Source organism: Talpa europaea, assembly GCF_964194135.1.
Source record: "Talpa europaea genome assembly, chromosome: 15".
NCBI lineage: Eukaryota > Metazoa > Chordata > Mammalia > Eulipotyphla > Talpidae > Talpa > Talpa europaea.
In genome coordinates, this window is record NC_140083.1 from 39,981,320 (window position 1) to 40,005,755 (window position 24,436).

At 44.9% G+C, this 24,436-nt stretch overlaps 1 protein-coding gene across 16 annotated transcripts in view; it reads left to right on the plus strand.

Annotated features, from left to right (window-relative positions):
• Positions 1–13,599: 13,599 nt before the first annotated feature.
• The window catches only part of CAPRIN2 (caprin family member 2), a gene marked incomplete at its 3' end in the record, with an annotated part of 42,784 nt that continues 31,947 nt past the window's right edge, over positions 13,600–24,436 (plus strand). For 11 of the 16 annotated variants that reach the window (XM_084255907.1, XM_084255910.1, XM_084255899.1 and 8 more), the window contains exons 1-3: positions 13,852–14,022; positions 16,121–16,183; positions 24,339–24,425. In XM_084255907.1, coding sequence (XP_084112033.1) covers positions 13,867–14,022; positions 16,121–16,183; positions 24,339–24,425 — 306 coding nt within the window. In that variant the 5' untranslated portion in view covers positions 13,852–13,866. Of the gene's footprint in view, positions 14,023–16,120; positions 16,184–24,338; positions 24,426–24,436 lie in introns of all 16 variants that reach the window. The other 5 variants (XM_084255902.1, XM_084255901.1, XM_084255903.1 and 2 more) reach the window with 1 other exon arrangement.

Sequence of the window (24,436 nt, forward strand, 5' to 3'; positions counted from 1 at the left end):
AGAGAAGCACTCTCTGCCCTCCCCCTTTCTGTCTCAAGTCTGGACATAAGTGTTCCTGTACTGGAGAGGCTTCTAGACTTACGGGCCCAGAGGTGGGAGGAATCTGCAAACAAACTTAACTCCATCCATTTCTTCCCATATATTGACCTTTGCACAGTCTGACACTGGGGAGCCTGAACCCACTTTCCTTCCCCCTGTCACTTCTCACCCATGAACTACACTTTGCAGTGCAGTGTAGCAACTCCTTGAGTTGCTTGTTCCGGATTCTCCCCATCTGTGTCAGACGAACATATTACTAAACTCCCATCTTTTTTGTTTTTTGTTTTTTGTTAATCTGCCTTTTGTTGCAGGCACCCTATCAAAAAACTTAGAAGTGTAGAAGGAAAGGATTTTTTCCTCCCCTACTGTAGGAGTATCATTTAATAAAATTAAAATGCAGGCCCTGCACTTTGTGCAGCTGTACAAAGCTGGGAGACAAACTAGTTAAGGAAGGAGAACCACAGAGTTGCCATGGGGACCTGGCCATGGGGCCATGTGACCAATAGGGAATTCCAGGAAATGCAGAAACAGGGCAAATGGTACCTCCTGTGCAGAAAGCCCCCTGAAACCTGATGTCCAGCAGATAGCAACCGGCAGACTCTTCCAGTCACGAAAAGCCCACCAAAATAGGTTATAAGAGGGCACCCCAAATCCTTTGCCAGCAGACCTCTCCCATCTCGCCTGCTGCTTCTCTTAGCAGTGTATTCCGATAAATCTTTCTTTTCTGTTCCTCACTGTCTCTGGTGAAGTCTTTTACCCCCAAGTCTGTGGCCTCACCCTGATATTTCTCCCCACTACATCCATAATGCTAAGTGTCACCTTTCTGTTGATCCTTGACCCTACCCCCAGCTTCTAGGGCCGAACTCCAGACCGGTATGTCCATGTGCCCATTGACATTTCCCTTGATGTCCAGTTTCATCTCAGACTTATATGTTCCAAAGAGAAATCTTGATTTCTACCCTTAAATGCCTTCCTTCCATCTTCTCCTGTGGCTCAAGTAAAACACCCACGAGTCATTCTGGGTGCCTGTTTTTTTCATCCAATCATCCAGCAAGTGCTTTGGCCCTGCCTCCAAAATATGTTTTCAGTCCAGGCACCTCTCATCATCAGTGCTTTCAACTCAGGCTAAGGCTGCTCCAGCCTCTCCTAAGACACTGGAGTATTCCCCTTCCTTGTCTTTCTGCTTCACTTTCAGCTTATTCTTTTTTTTTTTTTTTTAGAGATTTATTTATTTATGTGTACAAGAAATGGGTTATAGGCCAGAGGTGCGAGAGGGTGAGAGGATTCACCAGAGACAGAGTGGGGAGCAGAACAGGCAGATTGACCTACGTACACTGCTGAGTGGCACAATGGGCGAGTCAGGAGAGGTCTGCTGCACCATGTGGGTAACTCCCTGATCAAACTCATGATGCAGTGGCTGTGTACAGCTTCATAGGTTGTGTCTTAACCCCTTGCGCCACCAGGGAAGCCCAGCTTATTCTTTTTTTAAATAAAAATAATCCCAAGCATTTATTGTCATCTGGTAATAACATAAGGGTAACCCAAACAATATCAACAAATGTGTTAGAACCACACTCCCAGCACAGGACACTCACAAAATAGACTGCTGCCTTCTCAGCAGTTTCTTGCTGAGTTGGAAACACTTTGGAGCATGCCTATAGTTGTTTCCTTGACTTGGCTTTACGTTCACTGTCTCATCAAAACCAATGACCCCGGGGCTTCCCCGGGGGGACTAGGGGTTAAGTCTCAGGCTGTCACTGCTATGGCCTGCATTCTATCCTGTCCAGGGAGCTGACCTAAATGGCGCAGCAGGCCTCTCTTTTCTTGCCAACTGCTCCCCTCAGCAGTGGATTTCAGTGGACCTGCCTGTTCTGCTCCTCACTCTGTCTCTGGTGGATCCTCTCACCCCCCGCACCTCTGGCTCACACCCCAGTTCTTCTACACATAAGCAAATCTTTAAAAAAAAACAAAAAAAACACCAAAACTAATGATCCTGCCCTCTCTGCATATTCTCTTGCTCATAAAGCCACGCCTGAGCCCTGAGATGGATCTTGCCGGTCTCTGAAGGTGAGGTTGATGAGCTTTACCATCACCTGCTGCTCCTTCTGGCCCTAGCTGTGGTCCACCTGGCATGTTCACCACACTCTCAGAGCCAGAATTTCACATGGCAGCCAAAGGACTAGGACTAGAACTGAAATGGTGACGCTCTGTCCCAGCTCAGCTTAGCACCTCTACTTGTTTCCTATTGGCCTCAGAATAAAATCTCAAGTTTCTTACTAGAGCCTGAAATGCTCTAAGTGATCTGGCCCCTGACTTTCCTCTCTAACTCCATTTCATATCCCCCTGCTGGCAGCTCCAGCCCACAGGTTCTTGTCTCTCCCCTCTCATTTACAGCATTGCAAGACTCTTTCCTCTTTGAGATCCTTTGAACTTTTTCTTCCTGAAATATTCTGACTCAAATATTTATGAAGTTTGTTTATTTAGGGGAGGAGGCATTGAGAAAGAGAATGAAGGATTTTTTTTTAGGCATTTGGTTGGATTAACTGGAGGATGGCCCTCGTCGTCCCATGTACTGAGCCCTGAGCACTGGGGAAGGAGACAGGGAATCTAAGATGTCCTATGAGCTCACACATATTCATGGTGCTTGAGTATTGTATTAGTTGTTAACACCCTCTCTACACTCCTCACAACAACTGAAACACAGTTTGGGAGGCAGGCCTATGGCCATGGTCAGCTAGGCCCTTCAGCCCTGGACTCTACAAGGCCATGGGGAGCCTTCCCCAGCTTACCCTTTGGTTGCTGGCAAAATCCATTTATTGCTCTGGGCCTTAATCTTCACTCTTGGCTGGAGGCCTCCCTCCCTTCTTTGCCCCATGGGCTCATCATAGAGCAGGTCAGATCTGGGAGCTGAGTTCCTCAGAGAACATGCTGGTAGGGAGAGTGTACTGGCAGAGCAGCCAGCCTATTGTGACCTAATCACAGAATAATTGTCCATTGTGTTTGTTTCCATTTTTTTAAAGATTTATTTATTTATGCATGGAAGAACTGGGGTGTAGGCAAGAGGTGCAGGGATGAGAGGATTCCCCAGAGACAGAGTAGGGCGCAGAACAGGTGGATCTACTGAAATCCACTGCTAAGGGGAGCAGCAGGCAAGACAGGAGAGGTCTGTTGTGCCACGTCGGTCAGCTCCGTAGCTGGGGATCAAACTCAGGCCAGAGTGGTGATAATGCTGAGATTTAAACCATAGGCCACCAGGGAGGCCCCCGTGTTTGTTTCTAGATGCAGGGTCAGCAGGTCGTGCCCACATGGCAGGGGTGGACTGTCACAAACTTAAACAAGGGGTAAAGATCTTGGGGTCTGCCTGCCACAGACCACGGGGCATCCTTACCACTATGCACACCCTAATTTACGCAGTCCTTATCTTGCCTGCACACATCTTGGACAGTGCAATGGACCCACACATGCGTTCATTGTCTCCATTTCACAGGTGTCAAGAAATAGTTTCTTGAGGTCACATGACTATAGTCAGTGGGGTGTGGAGATCTGTCTGCCTCTAACTCCTATTTCCTTACCTGTTTTTTTTTTTTTTTTAATTTTCTAGAGGCATGTCTTATTTATTTATTTATTTGTTTGTTTGTTTATACAAGCACTGGGTACAGTCAGAAGCGCGGGAGGGTGAGAGAATTCACCAGAGCCAGAGCGGGGAGCAGAGCAGGCAGAAGGACCGAAGTACACTGCTGAGGGGAGCAGCGGGCGGCAGGAGAGGTCTGCACGCCATGTGGGATCCTCCTCCGGTGGCCGGGGAGCAGCCGGGGATCGAACCAGCGCTGCAGAGGCTGCGGGCAGCTTCGCAACCCAGCGCTCAACTGCTGCGCCACCGGGGAGGCCCTCCTTACCTGTTGAATCTATAGATATTCAGCTTCTATATTTGTATCTGGCTAGTGGCATTCGGAAGTAGGGGGTCAGGTGAAAGCTGGAATTGATTTCTTGGAGGACTGGAATGGCAGGAGAGATTTGGAAGATGGACTAATCCGAGGATAAGGATTACAGCTGGCTCCAGGTTTGTTTCTCTCTAGCATCCAGTATCCTGCAGGGGCAAGGACATAAGAGAAAGTAGATTTAAAGCTTTTCTGCTAATAGTCATTTCTTCTTTTCACAAACACCAACTGCCAGCTGTGTGCTAGGGAAGGCACTAGATCCTGGGCAATATAGCTTTTGTTCTGTGGAATAAAAGATGTATCACTTTGAGAAGCTTTTTGAACAATTTATTATCTCCCTTGAAGTCAGTTATTTAACAGTCCTCTATTTCCGTTTCGACTGCCTTCCTATTACATCAACCACTATTAAGTACTGTGATGGTACTAGAAATTAAGCAATTTGTAGGGCATTTGAACCAATTCTCACCCGGCTGACTACTTTGACTTTCTCTATTATCTACTTAGCAATCAAAGCAACTTCTTAATTTAACATGATGTTGAAAATAATTTTACAATATTTCCAATTAAGTTCACTTTTTCATTGCCTTTGTGTTCTCTGTCATCGCGTGCAGAATGATCAGTTTCTGTTTTGCATATTATTCATGGCTATGGGGTGTGTTTTTCCATTTGGGTCATTAATGGCTTGCTATTATCTAATTTCAGAAATGAGTTCAGAACTTAATCTGCAAATTATACAATAACCAACTGAACCACAATTCAGAGTTAAGCTCAGCTGCCACTTTCTCTCCATTTGGGCCATTGCGTTACAAGCCAAGGCATGATGGTCTACTTGAGCTACATAGGTTGCAGAGAATACAGAAGTTCATTAGCAAGAAGTTTGACCTAGGACTAAGGTGATTATAGAAATGAAGAAAAGGTGAAATGATACTTTAGAATCAAGTCATCCAATCTCCAATTTATGGTTCCAGATCACTGCAGTGGCAACAGGCATAAAAACAATGAGAACAATAGTTGCCCGCCTTTCAACTGCTGCTGATTATTTAGATTATTATTTTTGAAAAATATTTATTTTTTATTTATTTATGCATACAAGAACTGGGGTATAGTCCAGAGGTGTGAGGGGTGAGAGGATTCACTAGAGACAGAGTGGAGAGCAGAACTGGAGGATCTACTGCTGAGGGGAGCAGTGGGCAAGCCAGGAGAGGTCTGCGGAGCCATGCGGGCAAATCCCCTGGCCAGAGATCAAACCTGTGCCACAGTGGCTGGCAATAGCTTGATACACAGAGATTTTAACCCCTGTGCCACCAGAGAGGCCCTGAATGTTTAGGTTATTAACAAGAAAAAACAGTTTTTAAAAACCAGCCTTAGGAATTCTTTCCTGAGAAAGAAAGTGCTGCCTGGGTAAATGTACTGGACTTTGATTTGCTTCTAAGCTACAAATTGAGTTATACTGCTAGGATTTTCTGCTACCAGAACACTAAGGGATAAACTGGACAGAATCTCACTATAACTTCATTTGGGCATTAAAAAAAATGTTGTCATGTGGTAGCCATGAAGATATTCTGATGACTTACATGGTTGGGCCAGAACTATTTTATTTTTAAGATTCAATTTTATTTATTTAAGCATATAAGAACTGGGGTGCAGGTCAGAGGTATGGGAGTGTATGTGAGAGGATTCACCAGAGACAGGCCGCAGTGGCTGTGGACAGCTTGATAGCGCTGAGACTTAACCCCTGCGTCACCAGGGAAACCCAGATTTTTTTTGTCTATTAAAATTGTGAGAACTTTATGTGGCTGAAAGGCCAAAGCAGATATTCTCCAAAGAATAGCATCATCATATTAAAAAAAAAATTAGCAGCTGAAAGGGTTGGCACTTAGTTGCTGAAAGTGCCTTCTGTGTCTAGATCAGTCCACCAGTCAACTTTGTGGACACTGACTCGGCTTGGAGTAGCTTCTGGGTCCTGTGTGCTAGAACCCCACAGCTTCGAACATCTAGGAGCCAAGGGATGGCTCTCAAATAAACGGGTCTCTGTGCCCCCTTCATGAGATTCTATCTGATGGGTTCTGGCAGGAGGCTTTCGGGAATCAGGTCCTACTTTATTTATTTATTTATTTGTTTATTTATTTATTTATTTATTTATACAAGCACTGGGTACAGTCAGAAGCGCGGGAGGGTGAGAGAATTCACCAGAGCCAGAGCGGGAACAGAAAAGGCAGACCGAGGAAATACACTGCCGAGAGGAGCAGCAGACGTGGCAGGAGAGGTCTGTCACTCCATGTAAGACCCTCGACGGCGGCCGGGGATCTGGTGCTGCAGAGGCTGTGGGCAGCTTCGCAGCCCAGTGCTCAACCACTGGGTCACCAGGGGAGGCCCTCTTTTGTTTTTTTTTTTTAAACTTTTTTTTTAAACCTCCTGGTGATTCCCATGCTGAGTCAGGACTGGGAAGCAGTCCTACAGGGGGCATGAAAGTCTGGTCTGTGGGTTAACCTTCGATGGGGTGGGAACTTGTTAGAATTCCCATTATCAGGCCCCACCCAGACCCAGGGACTCACAGACTAGCGATAACTGTGTTTGGATGCGAAAGCTGAGACTTGTGCCCTTTTTCTCCAGACTGCAGCGGACGCCCCAGTTCGCTCTTTGCTGCAGAGCTGAGGACTGACTTCCTGGGTGTGTATGTAAGTACCACTGTATGCCTCTCTTGCCCTGGCATACCCCCAAGGGCTGTGCAGTTGAAAGTGAAATAGGTTTCCTTCATTTTCCAAGGATTCCTTACTTGGGAAGATCACATAGATAGAGAAGCCCTTTTGTTTCCAAGAGAAACAGGACTGGATGGCAAATAGCCACCCGCAGAGGAGGGGGCACAGGTTCTGGGATTTAAAAAAGCCTTTTCATTGAGTCTCCTATTCCCTCTTCTTTTCTGAACAGAAGCTTACACCCTTCACCATTTTTCTCACTCTTCCTTTAGCAAAGCCTTATGACTTCCCAGCAACTCAAGGCCAAAAATAAAATAAAGCTGAGTCTCTTTCAACATGAAAATTTTCTTTTCACTTTTTAAAAAAATATTTATTTATTTATACATACAAGAGCTGGGGAACAGGCCAGAGATGCGGGGAGTGAGAGGATTCACCAGAGACAGAGCAGGGAACAGAACAGGCAGACTGACTGAAATACACTGCTGAGGGGAGCAGCGGGCGAGACAGGAGAGGTCTGCCGTGCCATGTAGGTTTCTCCCTGGCTGGCCAGGATTGAACTCGTGCTGCAGAGGCTGTGAATTTCTTCATAGTACGGTGCTTAACCCCTTGCGCCACCAGGGAGGCCCACTTTTCACTTTTTTAAAAAAGATTTATTTATTTATGTATACAAGAACTGGGGTACAGGCCAGAGGTGCGGGGGTGAGTGAGAGGATTCACCAGAGACAGAGTGGGGAGCAGAACAGGCGGATTGACTGAAATACCTGCTGAGGGGAGCAGCGGGTTAGACAGGAGAGGTCTGCTGCACAATGTGGGTAGCTCCCTGGCTGGCCGGGGATCGAACCTGTGCTGCAGAGGCTGCAGATAGCTTCACATTGCTGTGCTTAATCCCTTGTGTCACTAGCGAGGCCTGATTTTTCTACTTTTAACTTGTTCATAGGAAAAGTGAAAAGAAAATTAATATCATGAAAATCCACCTCCCAAAGTTTAAATTTGTATTAATGAAAAGATGCTCACCATATTTTAAGTGAATACAATAGAATTACCAAATATGTTTAATAATTGCTATGTTTGTAAAAAATTGTATAGTTATTTGCTTGGAAATAAGTCTGGATATGTACGCAAAAGGTTAAAAGTGGTTATCTTGGAGAAAGTAATTGTCATATTTGGGAAAAATTTTTTGTCTTATTTGATATTTACAGTAAACATGGTATAAAAATAGAGAGGAAAATATGTTTATTCTTTTCTATGCATTTTTAAAATTAAACTTTTTTTAAAATCACAGTTGTACTAAATAATGTTTTACAGTTTTATCCTGTTCTTTTTTCTTGCTCTTTTTTCTTGTTCTTGTTTTTTCTTGTAATAACATATCATTGAATAGTGTTTAAAAAGATTATTTGTGCTTCCTGAATTATAACCCATGGGTTAGAGTTATGTTATTTAGCTGTTTTTCTATTACTGAATATCTAAGTTGTTTTTTTTTTAAAAGATTTATTTATTTATTTATATAAGAACTGGAGACAGAGACAGAGCGGGGAGCAGAACAAGCAGACGGATGGAAAAACACTGCTGAGGGGAGCAGTGGGTGAGACAGGAGAGGTCTCCCGCGCCATGTGTGTATCTCTCTGGCCGGCCGGGGATCGAACCGCTCTGCAGAGGCTGCGGACAGCTTCACAGGGCTGCGCTCAACCCCTTGTGCCACCAGGGAGGCCCTAAGTTGTTTACAATTTTCCATTATTAGCATTTTTATAAGTAAATTATTGACTGCATGAAATAAAAGAAAATCAAATTTCCATAGGAAAGATTCCTAAATAAGGACTATTGGATCAAAAGGTATGAAAATTTAAAAATGCCTTATTGAATGAATTCCTTTGAAGCTATAGTAACCCTCAGGTGCTTATTCTTTTTGGATATGGTTCTGCCAGTCTAACCAAGTGCCTATTTCTGCACTTCATTATTTTCCATGAAGCAGTAAGGGAAGGGCTGAAGCAGCTTGGATGCATAGTGGGCAGGACACCTTACTAGGTTCTTCAGCACCTCAAAAAACTCCCTAATGTCCAGTAGCTTTATTTACTTTATCTTTAAGATAAGGGGGTAGGGGAACTCACAATCCTGCAATTCTCTGCTTCTCTGCAGGCTCCAGGAGAAATGCTGGGCTCTCTTATGTGATAAAGAGGCCAAGGAAGATACCAGTTTTCCAGAGAATTGCATATTTAAAATAATACAATTGACCAAACCACTATTGTGATTTCCTTCATGCATTTTCATAAGTGAAAGTTCATATTTACAATAGCTAAGCTTTGGAAACAGCCCAGATGCCCAAAAATAGATGACTGGATCAAGAAGATGTGGTACATATATACCATGGAATATTACTCAGCATTTAAAAAAGATAAACACATGCAATTTGCAGCAACATGGATGGCGCTGGAAGGGATCATGCTCAGCAAAATAGCCAGAAAGAAAAAGAAAAATACCGGATGGTCTCACCATAGCAGGAATCTAGAAAACTTAAATAAGGGACCAGGAAAATGAATAACTGTAAGAAAGTGAAAATCAAAATCAACAAAAAACTATGAACCAGAGACACTTTTTGGGGGGTGGGGGGCAGGAGGGGAGGGATTGGGGTCAGAATGGGGGGGTTGAAATTGTATGGGGAATATAAAAATAAAATTTATTATTAATTAAAAAAAATAAAAAAATAAAACTAAAAAAAAAAAAAAAAAACAAAGTTCATTGACGACATTCTCTGGGAAGCAGGTATTATTTCTGTCTTAGAGCTGAAGGAACAGCCCAGACTGGGTAACTTGCCCAAGGTCACTCAACTAGGAGTGGAAGGGAGACTCAAATCAAGTATATGCCTCCACAGCTGACACTTTGCAACATTTCAAAGTGCAACACACACATTCACAGGTTTCACAGTGATTACTTCTCTCCTAAGAAGATTTATTTCAAGGGGACTTAAAGGTGAAGCAGTATTGGGGCCTTTCTGGTGGTGCAAGGAATTAAGCATCAGCACTGTGAAGCCGTCTGCCTCTACTGCAGCACGAGTTTGATCCCAGGCTAGGAAGGTGACCCACTTGGCCTAGCATATCTCTCCTGTCTTGCCCGCTGCTGCCCTCAGCAGTGTGTTTCAGTCAATTCGCCTGTTCTGCTCCCCACTCTGTCTCTGGTGAATCCTCTCAGCCCCTGCATCTCTGGCCTGCACCCCAGCTCTTGTATGCATAAATAAATCAATCTTTAAAAAAAGGTGAAGCAGTATTAATGTGTTTACTCCAATACCAGAAAAACAGTATGAACAAAACCACTAGGAATGAGACACTCTGAACTTCATAAAAAAGAGAGAGAGAGAAAAGCACACAAATAATCAATCTTAGTAATTAAAGGAATTCTTTCAGAAATGCCTTGAACCATGATGGCAACTTTTTTTCTGCCTGAAGTCTTTTGATTAGTCTTTTGCTTTAAGGAGTTTCTCTCTTTACATATATGAAGCCATACCTATGATTCTGAAAGTATGTAAAAGTATAATATTTTTTAAGCAAATTTATTACATTGATTATTCCCTGGGAGACTCTCAACCTCCTTGTTATTTTTCTTTTTTCTTTTATTTTGTGGCAAAGTCCCTGAGAAGCAGGTATCTATCACTCACAACAAAACATCTAAGATAATTTCTTCTATCTCCATTCATACGCCTTAAGCTTCAACATTCTTTGTGAATTAATCTTCCAGTTTGAACATGAAGCTGCATCAGTTTTAAGTGACTACAGTGTAATTTTCCCTACAGGAAATACACATTTATCAGACAATGCATTTTAAATCTTCATATTTCCAGGGGATATCAAGTTGGACTGTTTTCATAAGATCAAATCATCCTTTTAAGGCTATAGCATTCTTGTTTTTCTATCTTCTTAAGTTGGTAGTTTTTGCTAATCATTCCTACAGCTTTTATGGAATTCCGATTCAGCTTCATGAAGGAAGGGGCCTTATGGTTATATCCTTAACATCCAACACAAGGCAGGTACTCAAGGAGCATTTGTCCCATTCCAGCTTTATTAAACTATAATTGACATATAATAATAAATACTTGAATGAATGTATTCTTTTTTTTAAAGAGGCATGTATTTTTATTTATTTATGATTTATTTATTTGTTTTTTGTTTATACAAGCACTGGGTACAGTCAGAAGCGCGGGAGGGGGAGAGAATTCACCAGAGCCAGAGCAGGGAGCAGAGCGGGGAGCAGAGCTGGCAGAAGGACGGAAGTACACTGTTGAGGGGAGCAGCGGGCGGCAGGAGAGGTCTGCGCGCCATGTGGGACCCTCCTCCAGTGGCCGGGGAGCAGCCGGGGATCGAACCGGCGCCACAGAGGTCGCAGGCAGCTTCGCAACCCAGCGCTCAACCGCTGCGCCACCGGGGAGGCCCTTGAATGAATGTTTTCTTCCCCCCCATTCATTTGGAGCACTTTTTATTATTTTACTTTTTTTTTAAGATTTATTTATTTATGCATACAAGAGCTGGGGTACAGGCCGCAGATGGGGGGTGGGGAGAGGTGAGAGGATTCATCAGAGACAGAGTGGGGAACAGAACAGGCAGACTGACTTAAATACACTGCTGAGGGGAGCAGCAGAGAAGTCAGGAGAGGTCTGCTGTGCCATGTGGGTTGCTCCCTGGCCGGCTGGGATCAACTCGCCCTGCAGAGGCTGTGGATTGCTTCATAGGGCTGTGCCCAACCCCATGCGCCACAAGGGAGGCCCACTTTTTATCATTTTAAATATAGTAATTTCTTGCTGAGTTTGGCGGTGTCTTTCCACAAATATTGCCTCACATTTGGCAATGCAAGACAAATCAAAATGTTACAGGAAATAGGGGGTGAGGGAGGGGAAAGTAAACCAAACACTTGACAAAAATAAATAAATAACTAAGTTGTTGCAGTACATGCTTTCAAAATAAAGCCTGATTAAGTGGGTTTGAGGATGTTCACTACCAGAAAAGCTTTTTCTGAATCGCCTATTTATTTTCTTCAGAAGACATTATCTGAGGTACCCTCCCCTACAAAATGTGCACCCTGCACCTTACGGGGACTTGAACTGGCTTTCCGTTCTCTCTTGACTCACTTTCTCAACCTATGCTGGCAAAGAAATCCTGACAGAGTTATTCATTCCATTCAGTGGAATACTGAGGATCTGCAATCAGATCCATAGGATCCGAGGGGTAGTTTTTCTTGGTCAACTGGAAGGCAAGCATTTCCCCATGAATAAGACGGCAGTGACCATTCTTGGACTCATTTTCGCTCAGCTCCCGACCTGTGGGATCCCTTTGTGCCTGACTCATTGACCCAAACGTGTGTCCTTCACATTGTTTTCACTATGTCCACAGTTTTTTTTCCTCGAGGGTGAAAGCACAGCCTTCCTCCCCTCCGGCCCAGCAGCTTCTGTGCTTTCTCTGTCTCCCCCTCAAGGCCACACGTGGGCTCCGGGGCGCCCAGGGCTGGCGCGACGTCAAGGGCCGTCAGCGGGCACAGAAAGCGCCCCGATAACAGGCCGCCGCGGGCCCAAGAAACGGGAGCGCTCAAGCTTCGCGTGGGAAACTGCTGAAACGGCGCCTTTGTTTCCTTCCTTGGCTCCGCTTTTCCCTTTCTTTCCCCGCTAATCTCAGCGCTTTTTTTATCAGCGCCTGGGGCGGGACCCGAAGCCGCGCTCCTCCAGGCAACAGGCGGACACTCCGTCCCTTTCTTCAGAAACACGTGTCTGTGGAGCGGCGACGGCGGCGCGCGGCGCCTCCCGCCGGGACCGCAGAGGCTCCCGCGGCAGGTCGCTCCCGCCTCACACCCGCCGCCCCAGCGCGTTCTGACCAGCGGCTTCCCGCCAGGGCGCGCCCCTGAGAGCGCGCCTCTCACGACGCCCCCTAGGGCAGAGCGGCGGCGGGCGCCCAGCGTCGGGAGGAGGCGGGGCAGGGCGCCTGCTTGTACGCTGCGAGCCGGGCGACCGGGCGTGAGGCCAGCCCGTAGAAGCCGCGCGGGTGCGGGGCAGGCGGGCCGAGCCTATAGAAGCCGCATGCGGAGGCGGGGCTCGAGACCAGCCAATAGAAGCGGCGCGCGGGGGTAGGCGAGCTTCAAGACCAGCCTATAGAAGTGGCGCGCGGAGGGGGGCGGGCCTAGAGACTAGCCTATCGAAGCCTCGTGCTTAAGGGCGGGGCGCGAGGCCGCGCGCTGAGTAGGCGGGACGATCCCTTATAAGCGCGCGCCTCTGAGGGCGCGTCTGGACCGCAGCGGCGGGGTCGGCGGACGTGGGGATTTAGCGCGCCGCCAGCGAGGACGCTGAGGGACGCGGGAGAACTCGGGGGGAGGAGACGCGGGTGCGAGGCGGCGCGTCTCCCCGCCGCAGCTCCTCGGGCTCTCGCAGGCGGGCGCGGGCTGAGGCGGCCCGCGGAGGTGAAGCTGGGCGGCGCCGTTCGGGGGGCGGTGTCGGGCGGGGGACGGCGCGGCGGGGCCGGGGCGCGTGCGGGCCTCGTGGCCCCCGCGCCGCCTGTGGGGCTGAGGTGTCCTTGCTCCGGGAGGCGCCCGCCAGGGACGTGTGCGTGGGGCGGGCTCGTTCCTCGCAGCCGCAGCGAAGACCCTCGGACCTTCGGGCCCGCGCGGCCGGGGCGCCGCGGGGTTCCCGGGTCCGGTGCTGACGGCGCACCTGCTGGCCCGGAGCAGTCAGCGAGCCGCGAACTGTGGCGTTTGGGTTTCTTTCCAGTGTCGCGGTCGGTGACGAGCTGCGGCGGGTGGTGAGGGGCGGTGTGAGGGGGTGCGGCTGGCGGCCCTCGCTCCTCAGTGTCCTCGCTTTACCGTGTGGAGAGCGGCCCCTCGTCTTGGCTGGGTGGAAACTGAGTTCTGGAAACGTCCCCCGTGTGGTAGCTTTGCTTCAGCGAGGCGCTGGTGCTGGGCACTCGGGGCCTGAGAGGTAGCGAGCGGGAAGCCCCGCGCTAAAGCGCCTCAGGGTCTGGAGCTCACTTCTCTGAGGGAAAATTTTGAGGCCGCTCTTTAGACCTTCCAGGGAAGTTAAAGCCTGGACGTCACCTTCTGCGTCTGAATTAATTTTATACTTGTTTCCCCTTCTTCCTGCAGCAGCATCTGTTTCAATGGTGCGACTTTCTTCATCTCCTTTTGGTTACCAGTCAGCCTCAGGCGCTTCGGAGGAGGGAAGTGCGGGGGACATGAAGTCAGCCAAGCCCCCGGGGAATCACAGTGAGGAGAACCGACCCCTCAGCCCCCTGCCATCCTCCGCCTCTCCTGCCCAGGCATATGAGACATACATTGATAATGGACTCATATGCCTTAAACACAAAATTAGAAACATCGAGAAAAAAAAGGTATGGCCCCCTACCCCCGGGCCTCCATCTGCACCATCTTAATAAGGGTTAAAGAACTGGTGTTTTTTCTTTCTTCCGGGGGTCGTAAGTATTCCTCACTGAAGTTGAACTAACTTTGGAATTTGACTATCTAAAAACATACAAGTAGGCCAATATTGGGTATATTAAAGGTTGTCAGTGTGAAGCTGAATGAAAATATTCTTTATACTATGAATTTATTCATGCTACGCTTGAAATGCTTGAAGAGCTAGCTGCTTTAGAGCATCAGGTTAATTCCTTGAATGTCATATTTGTTTCTTTTCATGATGAAAATAGCCTCAGTTTTTCACCTTATTTCCTTTTGGCTCTGCAGTGGTTGGTATCACGCATTAGCTGCTGCAGTCATTGGAAGCTCTGCTCATAGTAGAGCCAGAAAATGCTTCAGCACTCACTTTTGTGTTGCGAGGTGATTGTTTACTATGGTAGCTGAAAACATGGAGAGAGTCTTGTAAAGAAACTCGGGGGTTACAGTCACCCTATGGCTACAGTAAATGCCAATATCAAGATGGAAATCATTCCTCATTTCCTGAGTCATGGAGCCTGTGATGTTGCTTTGTGTCCTGATTCTCTTTTGTTTATCACAGTAAAGTGAGAAATAAGCTGTCTGTATCTGTGGACACTTAAAATATTTTTAATGCCAAGACCAATTCACACCTTAGAGAAGTGAGTGGAAGTGAATGGAGAGATCCTGAAGAGGCTGGTTGACTATTTCTGTTTTTCTTTTTTTTAATGTGCTTGGAAGACAGTGAAGGTGGTGAAGAAGGACTCAAAGATTTCTAGTAGCTTCTCTGTGGCCCTAGGTCACATCACTTGTCTTTTGAAGGCGTGCAGTTAGTCACTGTGGGAAAGTAGTCAAAGCAGGATCTGTTGGTGGAGACTCAGTCCCCCCTCAGGTGGCAGAACCAAGTGTGTATGTGTATTGAGGCTCCAGATAATTGGAGCTCTTAGTTCATCTTGAATACTGACTGATAGTATCAGTGCTCTGTTTCAAGCTTCTGGGGGAGCTTTCTTTCTTTTTTTTTTTTTTTTAAGGATTTATTTATTTATACAAGCACTGGGTACAGTCAGAAGCGTGGGAGGGTGAGAGAATTCACCAGAGCCAGAGCCGGGAACAGAACAGGCAGACTGACGAAATATACTGCTGAGGGGAGCAGTGGGTGGCAGGAGAGGTCTGCGTGCCATGTGGGACCCTCACCCGGGGTCGGGGATCAAACCAGCGCTGCAGAGGCTGCGGGCAGCTTCACAACCCAGCGCTCAACTGCTGCGCCACTGGGGAGGCCCTCTGGGAAAGCTTTTTAAAGCTATAAAGCTAACATGGGAGGAGCCTAAACATCACTTTCAGAACACTATAGTGGATCATGTCATCATTATGGGTACGGTAGATGCAATTTATCTGTCATGTGTTTACTTAAATATTAATTTTTACATGAAAAGTAGCTGTAGGTTGAAGCTGCTTAAATGCTAGAAAGGAAATTATTTACCATCAGTGAGTCTCCTATCAGGCAAGGCTGACCTAATTCAATAGATAAGCCTGTGGTCAGAGCAGATTTCTCAGCCTTAACACTGTTGAGTTTCTGTACTGAATAATTTTTTGGTTGTGGGTATTGTACCATCCATAGTAGAAGGTTTTGCAGCACTCTGGCCTCTACTCCCAGATTCTAGTAACACCTCCACCTCCATCTAGCCTCCCAAGTTGTGATAACCAGATATCTTGCCAGACATCCTTGGAGGACAGAATCGCCCCCATTTGAGCATCATCACTGGTTAGGGGCACGTGATAGACCAGTTAAGGCCCTGTATGTTAATTATAGAGTTCCTTAAGAGAAAAAGGTATTACTGCTGCTTAACTTTTCTAATTCCAGACTAGTGTTGGTTGTGCGTGGCTTTTTTCCCTGACTGGAACCCTGTCACAAATGCTGCCTGCTTGTAGTAGTAATATAGTTTTCTTAGAGATTGATAGCTTACTTCAAGGATTTTGTTTTCCTAAGAAACAGTCAGCTATTTAATTTAGTTGCTTCAGGATTTTATGTCATAATAGATACAAGTTTCTCTTTTGTAGCTCAAACTGGAAGATTATAAGGATCGCCTGAAAAATGGAGAGCAACTTAATCCAGACCAGTTGGTAAGTGGTTTATAATCCTTTAGTCTAGCTTCCTTTTTTTTTTTTTTTAAGATTTAATTATTTATACAAGCACTGGGTACAGTCAGAAGCGCAGGAGGGCGAGAGAATTCACCAGAGCCAGAGCGGGGAACAGAACAGGCAGATTGATGAAATACACTGCTGAGGAGAGCAGTGGGTGCGGCAGGAGAGGTCTGCGCACCATGTGGGACCATTGCCAGTGGCCGGGCAATGAACTGGCGCTGCAGAGGCTGCGGGCAGCTTCGCAGCCCAGCGCTCAACCGCTGCGCCACTAGGGGAGGCCCCCTCTTTTTTATTTTTTAAGATTTATTTATGCATACAAGAACTGGGGTACAGGCCAGAGGTGTGGGGGGTGAGAGGATTCATCAGAGACAGAGTGGGGAACAGAACAGGCAGATTGACTGAAATACACTGCTGAGGGGAGCAGCGAGCGAGTCAGGAGAGGTCTGCTGCACCGTGTGGGTTAGCTCCCTAGCTGGGGATCGAGTTGTGCTGCAGCGGTTACGAACAGCTTCATAGGTTGTATCTTAACCCTTTGAGCCCCAGGGAGATCCCTAGCTGCTGCTGCTTAATAAAACAGGCTAGGGGGATTCATTGTACCAAAAAAAATTTTTTTGGTACACTTATAATGGGTAAATTATCTCAAAAAAGCTGTTTATTGAAAGTAAAAATTTAAGAACTCAAAATACCTAGTCATGATTAGATACTAGTTAAGATAGACTAACTGCTGTAACAAATCATGTCTAAATATTCTAACCCCAGTAAGAGTTTACTTCTCATTCATATCATAGTCTAATCAGATGTTCTTGGTTGTTATATGCCTTCCACATGGAGACCAGAGAATTGATAGGCCTAAAATAAGAGCAACACTATTGGATTTTTCAAAGAGCTTTGTCTTCAAAAAGCTTTGTCTATTAAATCTCATAGTTTGACTATCTTCTTGGGCACTAGTGGGTGGAGTGGATGGGAATGTGTGTTGTTCAGTAAGAGTAAAAATGCAGATAATCGCTAAAAGTTAACAGGGATTTAAATTTACTTGTACAGTAGGGTGGGCTGAAAGAAGAGTAGAATAGTACTCTGGCTTCCTGCTGTTCACTGGAAAATCCTAAACCACATCTCTTCCTACTCTAAAATGGAAAACATTTAGTGTAGCTTGCTTTGATTTTCTCCCTTTTCTTTCCTTTAATTCCTTTTATGATTTAACCCTGTGTTTCTCTCCTGGATTGCCATACCCCTTTAAGAGGAGGTTTGTTTGCTAGAGAGCTGTCCCTTTTTTTGTTGTTTGTTTTTTGTTTTGTTTAAACCTTGCTATAACAGTTATAGACTACTTACAGTTTTTCTTAACGTTGTTTAACTTGTCCATGGTATACCTGGTAATTGCCACTCTGCAATGTGAAAGAAAAAAAATGCTTCATGGACCTTTGCTATTTTAATCTGTTTACATCTCATGGCTAAAAAGGGACAAAATTAATTAAACATTACTTGATCCAGCCTGTAGATCTGATTTATCTTTTTCAACTTAAGGTTTTTTGTTGTATATCATAGGCGCTGGCATTCAAGGACTTTCTCCCTTGCCATGTAGATGCTTCTTCACTAATCTAGAATTTTTGTGATACAGTAAATAATAATTTTGCTGAGGTACAGATGTGAGTTCTGGGAATGCTGTGTTTACTCACCTGGCGGCAGACTTAACTATGACACCCTGCATTTCAGGTTGGTTTTTTTTCCCCCCAAGCAGTAGTGGTGTGTTTAATAACTTCTAAAGTGATAAAATGCCTCTTCGTAATAGGTGCTAGGAATTTTACGGGGACTATAATCAAGATGAAAATGCATACATTGTACAAAAATGAAAAATGATGTAAAAATATATAAAATAATTAAAAATAAATAAATTGAAAATAAAAAAATCCCTGAAGTAACTATAGAAAAAAAAAAATCCTTTCAGGAAATGTTCCGTTATAGCAGTGTTGTAGATTGGAGAATCTGCTGGGAGTGGAGGTGAGGGTTAGTGGTTCTCATGGTAGCTCTCTCAGAAATGCACGGACATGCTGTATTTCAGAACCCTGGCCAGACAAACATTTCATTGCATTGTGTTATACTGTCTTTACCCCATGTTGGTTCTTTATTGTGAACTTTTCTCCAGTAACAATCAGACAGTTGCCCATATATTGCCAGCAGATCAGTCCTCGGAGTTCTAGATTACTGTGTCCATTTACCTCTTTGACATCTCCTAGTGTCAGCATCTCTCCACCTCTCCACGCTCAAAGCTGTTGCTCCTTTAATCTTAACAGTGTCCATTAATGGCTTGATGAACTAGAAGATGGACTTGCTGGTGGAAAATTTCTCTTTGTATAGCACATAATAGACCTATAAAATATTTATTACTAAATTACTAAAGATATTAGGGTTTTATGTGTGATTAAGCAGGGAGTTTGTGGTGCTTTTGAGAAATAACATGTAATACAACCAATATATGTTTAAGTTAGAGACATGGAAAGTGTAATGTCAGAACAAAAAAATCTTGTAATCTGACCGCTCAGACTGAAATTAGTAGTATGGTATTTAGTTAAAAATTTTAGTTTTTAAAATCCTGTAGTTCAGAAATTAGAAAATATTTAAAAAGGTGGAGTTGTTTCTTTCACTTTCTTTTGTTCAGTTTTAATTCTAAATATGATTAGTAGATTCTTATCTGTTCAGAGTTTATTTAAGCCTATGAAAACAAATATTTTTCTTTCTGCTGCCTCTTTCCCTTTTCTATACAACTTATTTTGTGTTTTTTTAATATATATATGTATGTATATACACACATATTTTGGAACATTTATTTTTGCCCCTTTAAAAAAAAATAGATGTTTTTTGAGCAGTTACAGGTTCACAACGAAGTTGAGCAGAAAGTATAGAGTCTCCATATACTTTTTATTTTTTAGATATTTATTTATGCATACAAGAATTGGGGTACAGGCTAGAGGTGTGGGGGGTGAGAGGATTCACTAGAGACAAAGTGGGGAACAAAATAGGCAGATTGACTGAAGTACACTGCTAAGGGGAGCAGCAGGCGAGTCAGGAGAGGTCTGCTGCACTATGTGGGTTAGCTCCTTGGCCGGGGATCGAACTTGTGCTGCAGTGGCTGTGTAAATAGCTTTATAGGTTGCGTCATAACCCCTTGCGCCACCATGGAGGCTCTCCATATACTTTTTTTTTTTTTTTTTTTAAGAGACAGGCTGATTTTTTTTTTTAAATATTTATTCATTTATTTATACAAGCACTGGGTACAGTCAGAAGCGTGGGAGAGCGAGAGAATTCACCAGAGCCAGAGGGGGAGCAGAGCAGGCAGAAGGACCGAAGTACACTGCTGAGGGGAGCAGAGGGCGGCAGGAGAGGTCTGCGCGCCATGTGGGACCCTCCTCCGGTGGCCGGGGAGCAGCCGGCAATCGAACCAGCACCGCAGAGGCTGAGGGCAGCTTCGCAACCCAGCGCTCAACCACTGCGCCACCGGGGAGGCCCTCTCCATATACTTTTGAAAGTATTCTTTTTTTTTTTTTAAAGATTTATTTATGCATACAAGAACTGGGATATAGGCCCAGAGGTGTGGGAGGGGTGAGAAGATTCGCCAGAGACAGAGTGGAAAACAGAACAGGCAGATCAACTGAAATACACTGCTGAGGGGAGCAGCGGGCAAGTCAGGAGAGGTCTGTGCTGTCATGTGGATAGCTCCCTGGCCGGGGATCAAACTTGTGCTGCAGTGGCTGCGGATAGCTTCTTGGGTTGCGTCTTAACCCCTTGCACCACCAGGGAGGCCCTGAACGTATTCTTTATATTTAGAAATTGATCTAATTCTGTTTTCATTTTTTGGGGGGGGACAAATTTTCAAAACTCTACCTTATTTCATGCAGTTTAAAAATTTTATTTGTACAGATTGAATGAAGCAAAGAACTTTTGTTCTATTTTCTCAGTTTATTCTTTTTTTTAATGTTTGCTTTGAAGAATTGGGGTGTAGGCTGGAGGTGTGGGGGAGGAAGGGATAAGAGAATTTACCAGAGACAGAATGTGGAGCAGAACAGGTAGATTGAAATACACTGCTAAGGGGAGCAGTGGGTAAGACAGGAGAGGTGTGCTGTGCCCTATGTGGGTCAGCTACCTGGCTGGGATGGAACTCAGGCAGTAGTGGTGATGCCACTGAGGCTTAACCCCTAGGTTAAAGGAGGCCCCCTCAGTTTATTCTTAATTAGATAGTTTTTTTCCTTTATTTTTTTTTTAAAGATTTATGCATACAAGAGCTGGGGTGCAGGCCAGAGATATGGGGGGGTAAGAGGATTCACCAGAGACAGAGCGGGGAACAGAACAGGCAGACTGACTGAAACACACTGCTGAGGGGAGCAGCGGGTGAGACAGGAGAGGTCTGCCTCGCCATGTGGGTAGCTCGCTGGCTGGCTGGGGATTGAACTCGTGCTGCAGAGGCTGTGGATTGTTTCATAGTGTGGTGCTTAACCCCTTGCGCCACCAGGGAGGTCCGCTATTTTCCTTCAATAAGCTACTTTTGGATTTATTTTTTTCTCTTCCGTTATTATCTTCCTGCTTTTCTTTGGTTTATTTGCTCCTTTTTCTAACTTTTGAGTTGAGTGCCTAATTCATTTGCTCTTTCTCCCTACGGATGTATTTAAGGCTATGAATTTTCCTTCCAAGGACTGCTTTTAACTGTGTGATATGGGTTTGATGCTGTGTTTTCAATATTGTTGGCTGGGAAGTTTTGTAAATACAGCTTATATTTCTTCTTTAACCCAACAGATACTTGTAATATTGTAAATGAAGATTTGTTTGGTCTGTATAGCTATTGTGGTCTTTATTAGAATCAGCTCTTAAATAATCTGTGGAGGCTACACTATACACCTCTAAGATTTCACTGAAACTGCCACCATAAACATAGATTTGAAGTGGAGAACAGAGATTCAAGGGAGTGCCAAGCAAAAGGTCAGGGGCAAGTGATGCTTTTGACTCCACTGGAGTTTCTCTTATTAAAAGACTAGGATTTGCTACCAACCTCTTGTTGTCAAACTCTGAACCTGTGTTCTATTTGATGCACCTACACTAAATTCTTTATAGGGAACCTTTTCTCCTATGTAGTCCCACTGCTGTTGGCACAATCAGGGCCAGCATAAAGGTTATGAGAGTCACCTAATTAAGGTTATGCGTTATGAGAGTGATGAGAGTCACCTTGCCTTGAGACCCTGAGACCATTTCCAATTCTCCAGGCCTGCTCCTGCTAATGTTCTTTTCTTTTAGCAGAAATTTTAGTATATGACTATATTACAAAATTTTCAGTTCTGTTCATAATCCTTAGCATATTTTAGATTCTTGTAGATTATATTCTGAGCTACCTTTTATTTGTTCAACAAAAGTATGTTAAGTGCCTGTTCTGGAGTGCCTGTACTATGCTATGCATAGTACTAGGGTTATAATACCTGAAGAGCAAAAGTGATCCTTATCCTCATGGATATAATAATGTGGGAAAGAGAGGCAGGGAATAAGCAAATACAAATTGATGGATGTTAAAACAGTGAAGTCCAGGGGCCTCCCCGGTGGTGCAAGGGGTTAAGCACCGCACTATGAAGTGATCCACAGCCTCTGCAGCACGAGTTCGATCCCCGGCTGGCCAGGGAGCAGCCCACATGGCGCAGCAGACCTCTCCTGACTCGCCCACTGCTCCCATCAGCAGTGTATCTCAGTCAGTCTGCCTGTTCTGTTCCCTACTCTGTCACTGGTGAATTCTCTCACCCCCGCATCTCTGACCTGTACCCCAGCTCTTGTATGCATAAATACATCTTTAAAAAAAAAAACAAAAAAAACAGTGAAGTCCAGAATGATAATGGGTTATAGTGATGTGGGCTCTAACCAAGTCTGGAGAGTTGAGGACTGCTTCCTTGAGAAGAAGTGAATAGAACTTAGCCAGTTAAAGAGGGGGAGGAGGGAAAAGAACAGGCCTGGCAAGTGCTAGCATGTGTAAAGGCCCTGAGATGGAAAAAAATGTTTTTTATCAAGAACCTTTCTAAGAAACTGGGAAGGTGGCCAGTATGAATAGAGTGATAAAGCTGGAGGGGCCAGTTGTGTCATGTAGCTCTTGTTTCATTTTAAGACTACTTTTCCCTAAGGGCATCAGAAATGGTAGAGGGCTGCTTTAAGCAGGATATCTATAGATCTGTAGTTAAAAATAACACCTTGCAGTGTGAAGGATGCTTTGACCTGGTGAGTGTGGGTAGTAGGAGACTGAAGGCTCAGCTGTCCTCTAGGTCAGTGATGAGGGCAGCTGGTACTGAGGCACTGGTGGGGATTGAAGGCCAGTCTCTGGATTGGAGAGAGGTGAATGGGAATATCACCATCACTTGGCCACTGGATTTAGGTGTGCAGGGAGGAGCCAGGATTGCTTCCTAGGTTTCCAGCTTCAACGTTTGGATTGAACCATTGGCAGAACTGGTTACTGGGTTTGGAAGCCTGGAGGGAAGGTTTTAGGAGGATAGGTAAATGACTCAATTCTGGATCAGTGACTTTAATGTGTGTGAGAAGCCTTAGAGGGCTGATATCTGGTAGATATTAAGATACATGTATGGAGCATGGAAGTTTATTTCTCAGATACATCACCTGTATGGCAAAGCCCAGGGAAAGAGGAGATGATCTTGGGTGAGACCACAGAAAGCAGCAAAACCTAGGGCAGAGTGCTAAGGAGATTGCCATTTAAAGTTTGGATCATTATGGTAAAAAATATTTATAATGAACTTAATTTAGGGTTAGGTATTCTGTGTGATTTATAAATGTGGACTCATTTAAATTTCATAACATCTCTATGAGATAGGTCCTGTTATCTTGATTTTAAAATTGCTGAAAACTGGGGCCTTCGTGGTGGCCTAGGGCTTAAGTCTCAGTGCTATCACTGCTGTGGCCTGAGTTCGATTCCCGGCCACAGAGCTGACCCACATAGGGTGCAACAGACAGCAGACCCTCTCCCCTACACCTCTGGCTGACACCCCAGCTCTTCTACACAAAAATAAAAATCTTTGAAAAAAAAGTAAAGTGCGGATTTGATTAAAAAAAAAAAAAAAGTGCTGGGGGCCTCCCTGGTGGTACAAGGGATTAAGACACAACCTATGAAGCTATCTGCAGCCATTCCAGCGCTAGTTTGATCCCCGGCCAGGGAGCTGACCCACCTGGCGCAGCAGACCTCTCCTGACTCACCCGTTGCTCCCCTCAGCAGTGTATTTCAGTCATTCCACCTGTTCTGTTACTCAGTCTGTCTCTGGTGAATCCTCTTACCCCCTATGTACCCCAGTTCTTGTATGCATAATAAAATAAATCTTTTTAAAAAAAGTGCTGAAAACTGAGTGAAGGGAAGTTAATGGAAAAGTTATTGGTAAAACAAGCAGCTGTAGAAACAAGGAAAATGGAAACTTAGTGTTATTAAAATGAGATTGTTGTTGCCTGGTGAAGTCTTCTAAAAGTTGACCAAAGTGAGAGCTATGCAAGGTCCAGGGTTGAGAGGATAGGACTAATGTTGCTACTTTGGCTTGAACAGTTCTGGGGGATGGTGGAAAGGAACCCAGGCTAGGAGGAGAAGAGGAGGACATGGAAACTGTAGACACTTTTGAAATTTGTCTAAGATTGGAAGGGGGTGGTTGCTAGATAGAAACTTTAAATTGTTCTTATTCAGGTTGGGGGAGACTTGAACTTTCAAATGAAGGTTTAAGCATCAAGAGAGGGAGAAGCTCAGGCTGTTAAGGAAGGAATCAGAGTGAGATTTCCTGTGAAGGCAGAATTCAGTAAGACTCAGGTCATGGTGTTCCTCCCTTATCTAAAGAAGGAAGGAAGGAAGGCGAAATGGATCCTCATTTGATAATGGAATGTTGAGCCAGTTCCTGTTTGATGCTGCTTCTCTTGAGTTGAAGAGAATACCTTTCGGGAGTAGATTTGGGAGGGAGGGCATTTTTTCCAGTTTCACGTCCCTTTGAGGAGTCTGTATTCTGCTGTGTCTTATTAGAGTATTTATAGTAAATGAGTGCTTCATAAAGTTTGGGATTCTCCTGTGCTGTTTTTAATAACAGCACTTATTTTGAAGTTCACAGAAATTATGTTTTCCTATCCTATTTGGTAGGAAGCAGTAGAGAAATATGAAGAAGTGCTTCATAACTTGGAATTTGCCAAGGAGCTTCAGAAAACCTTTTCTGGACTGAGCCAAGATGTGAGTATGTT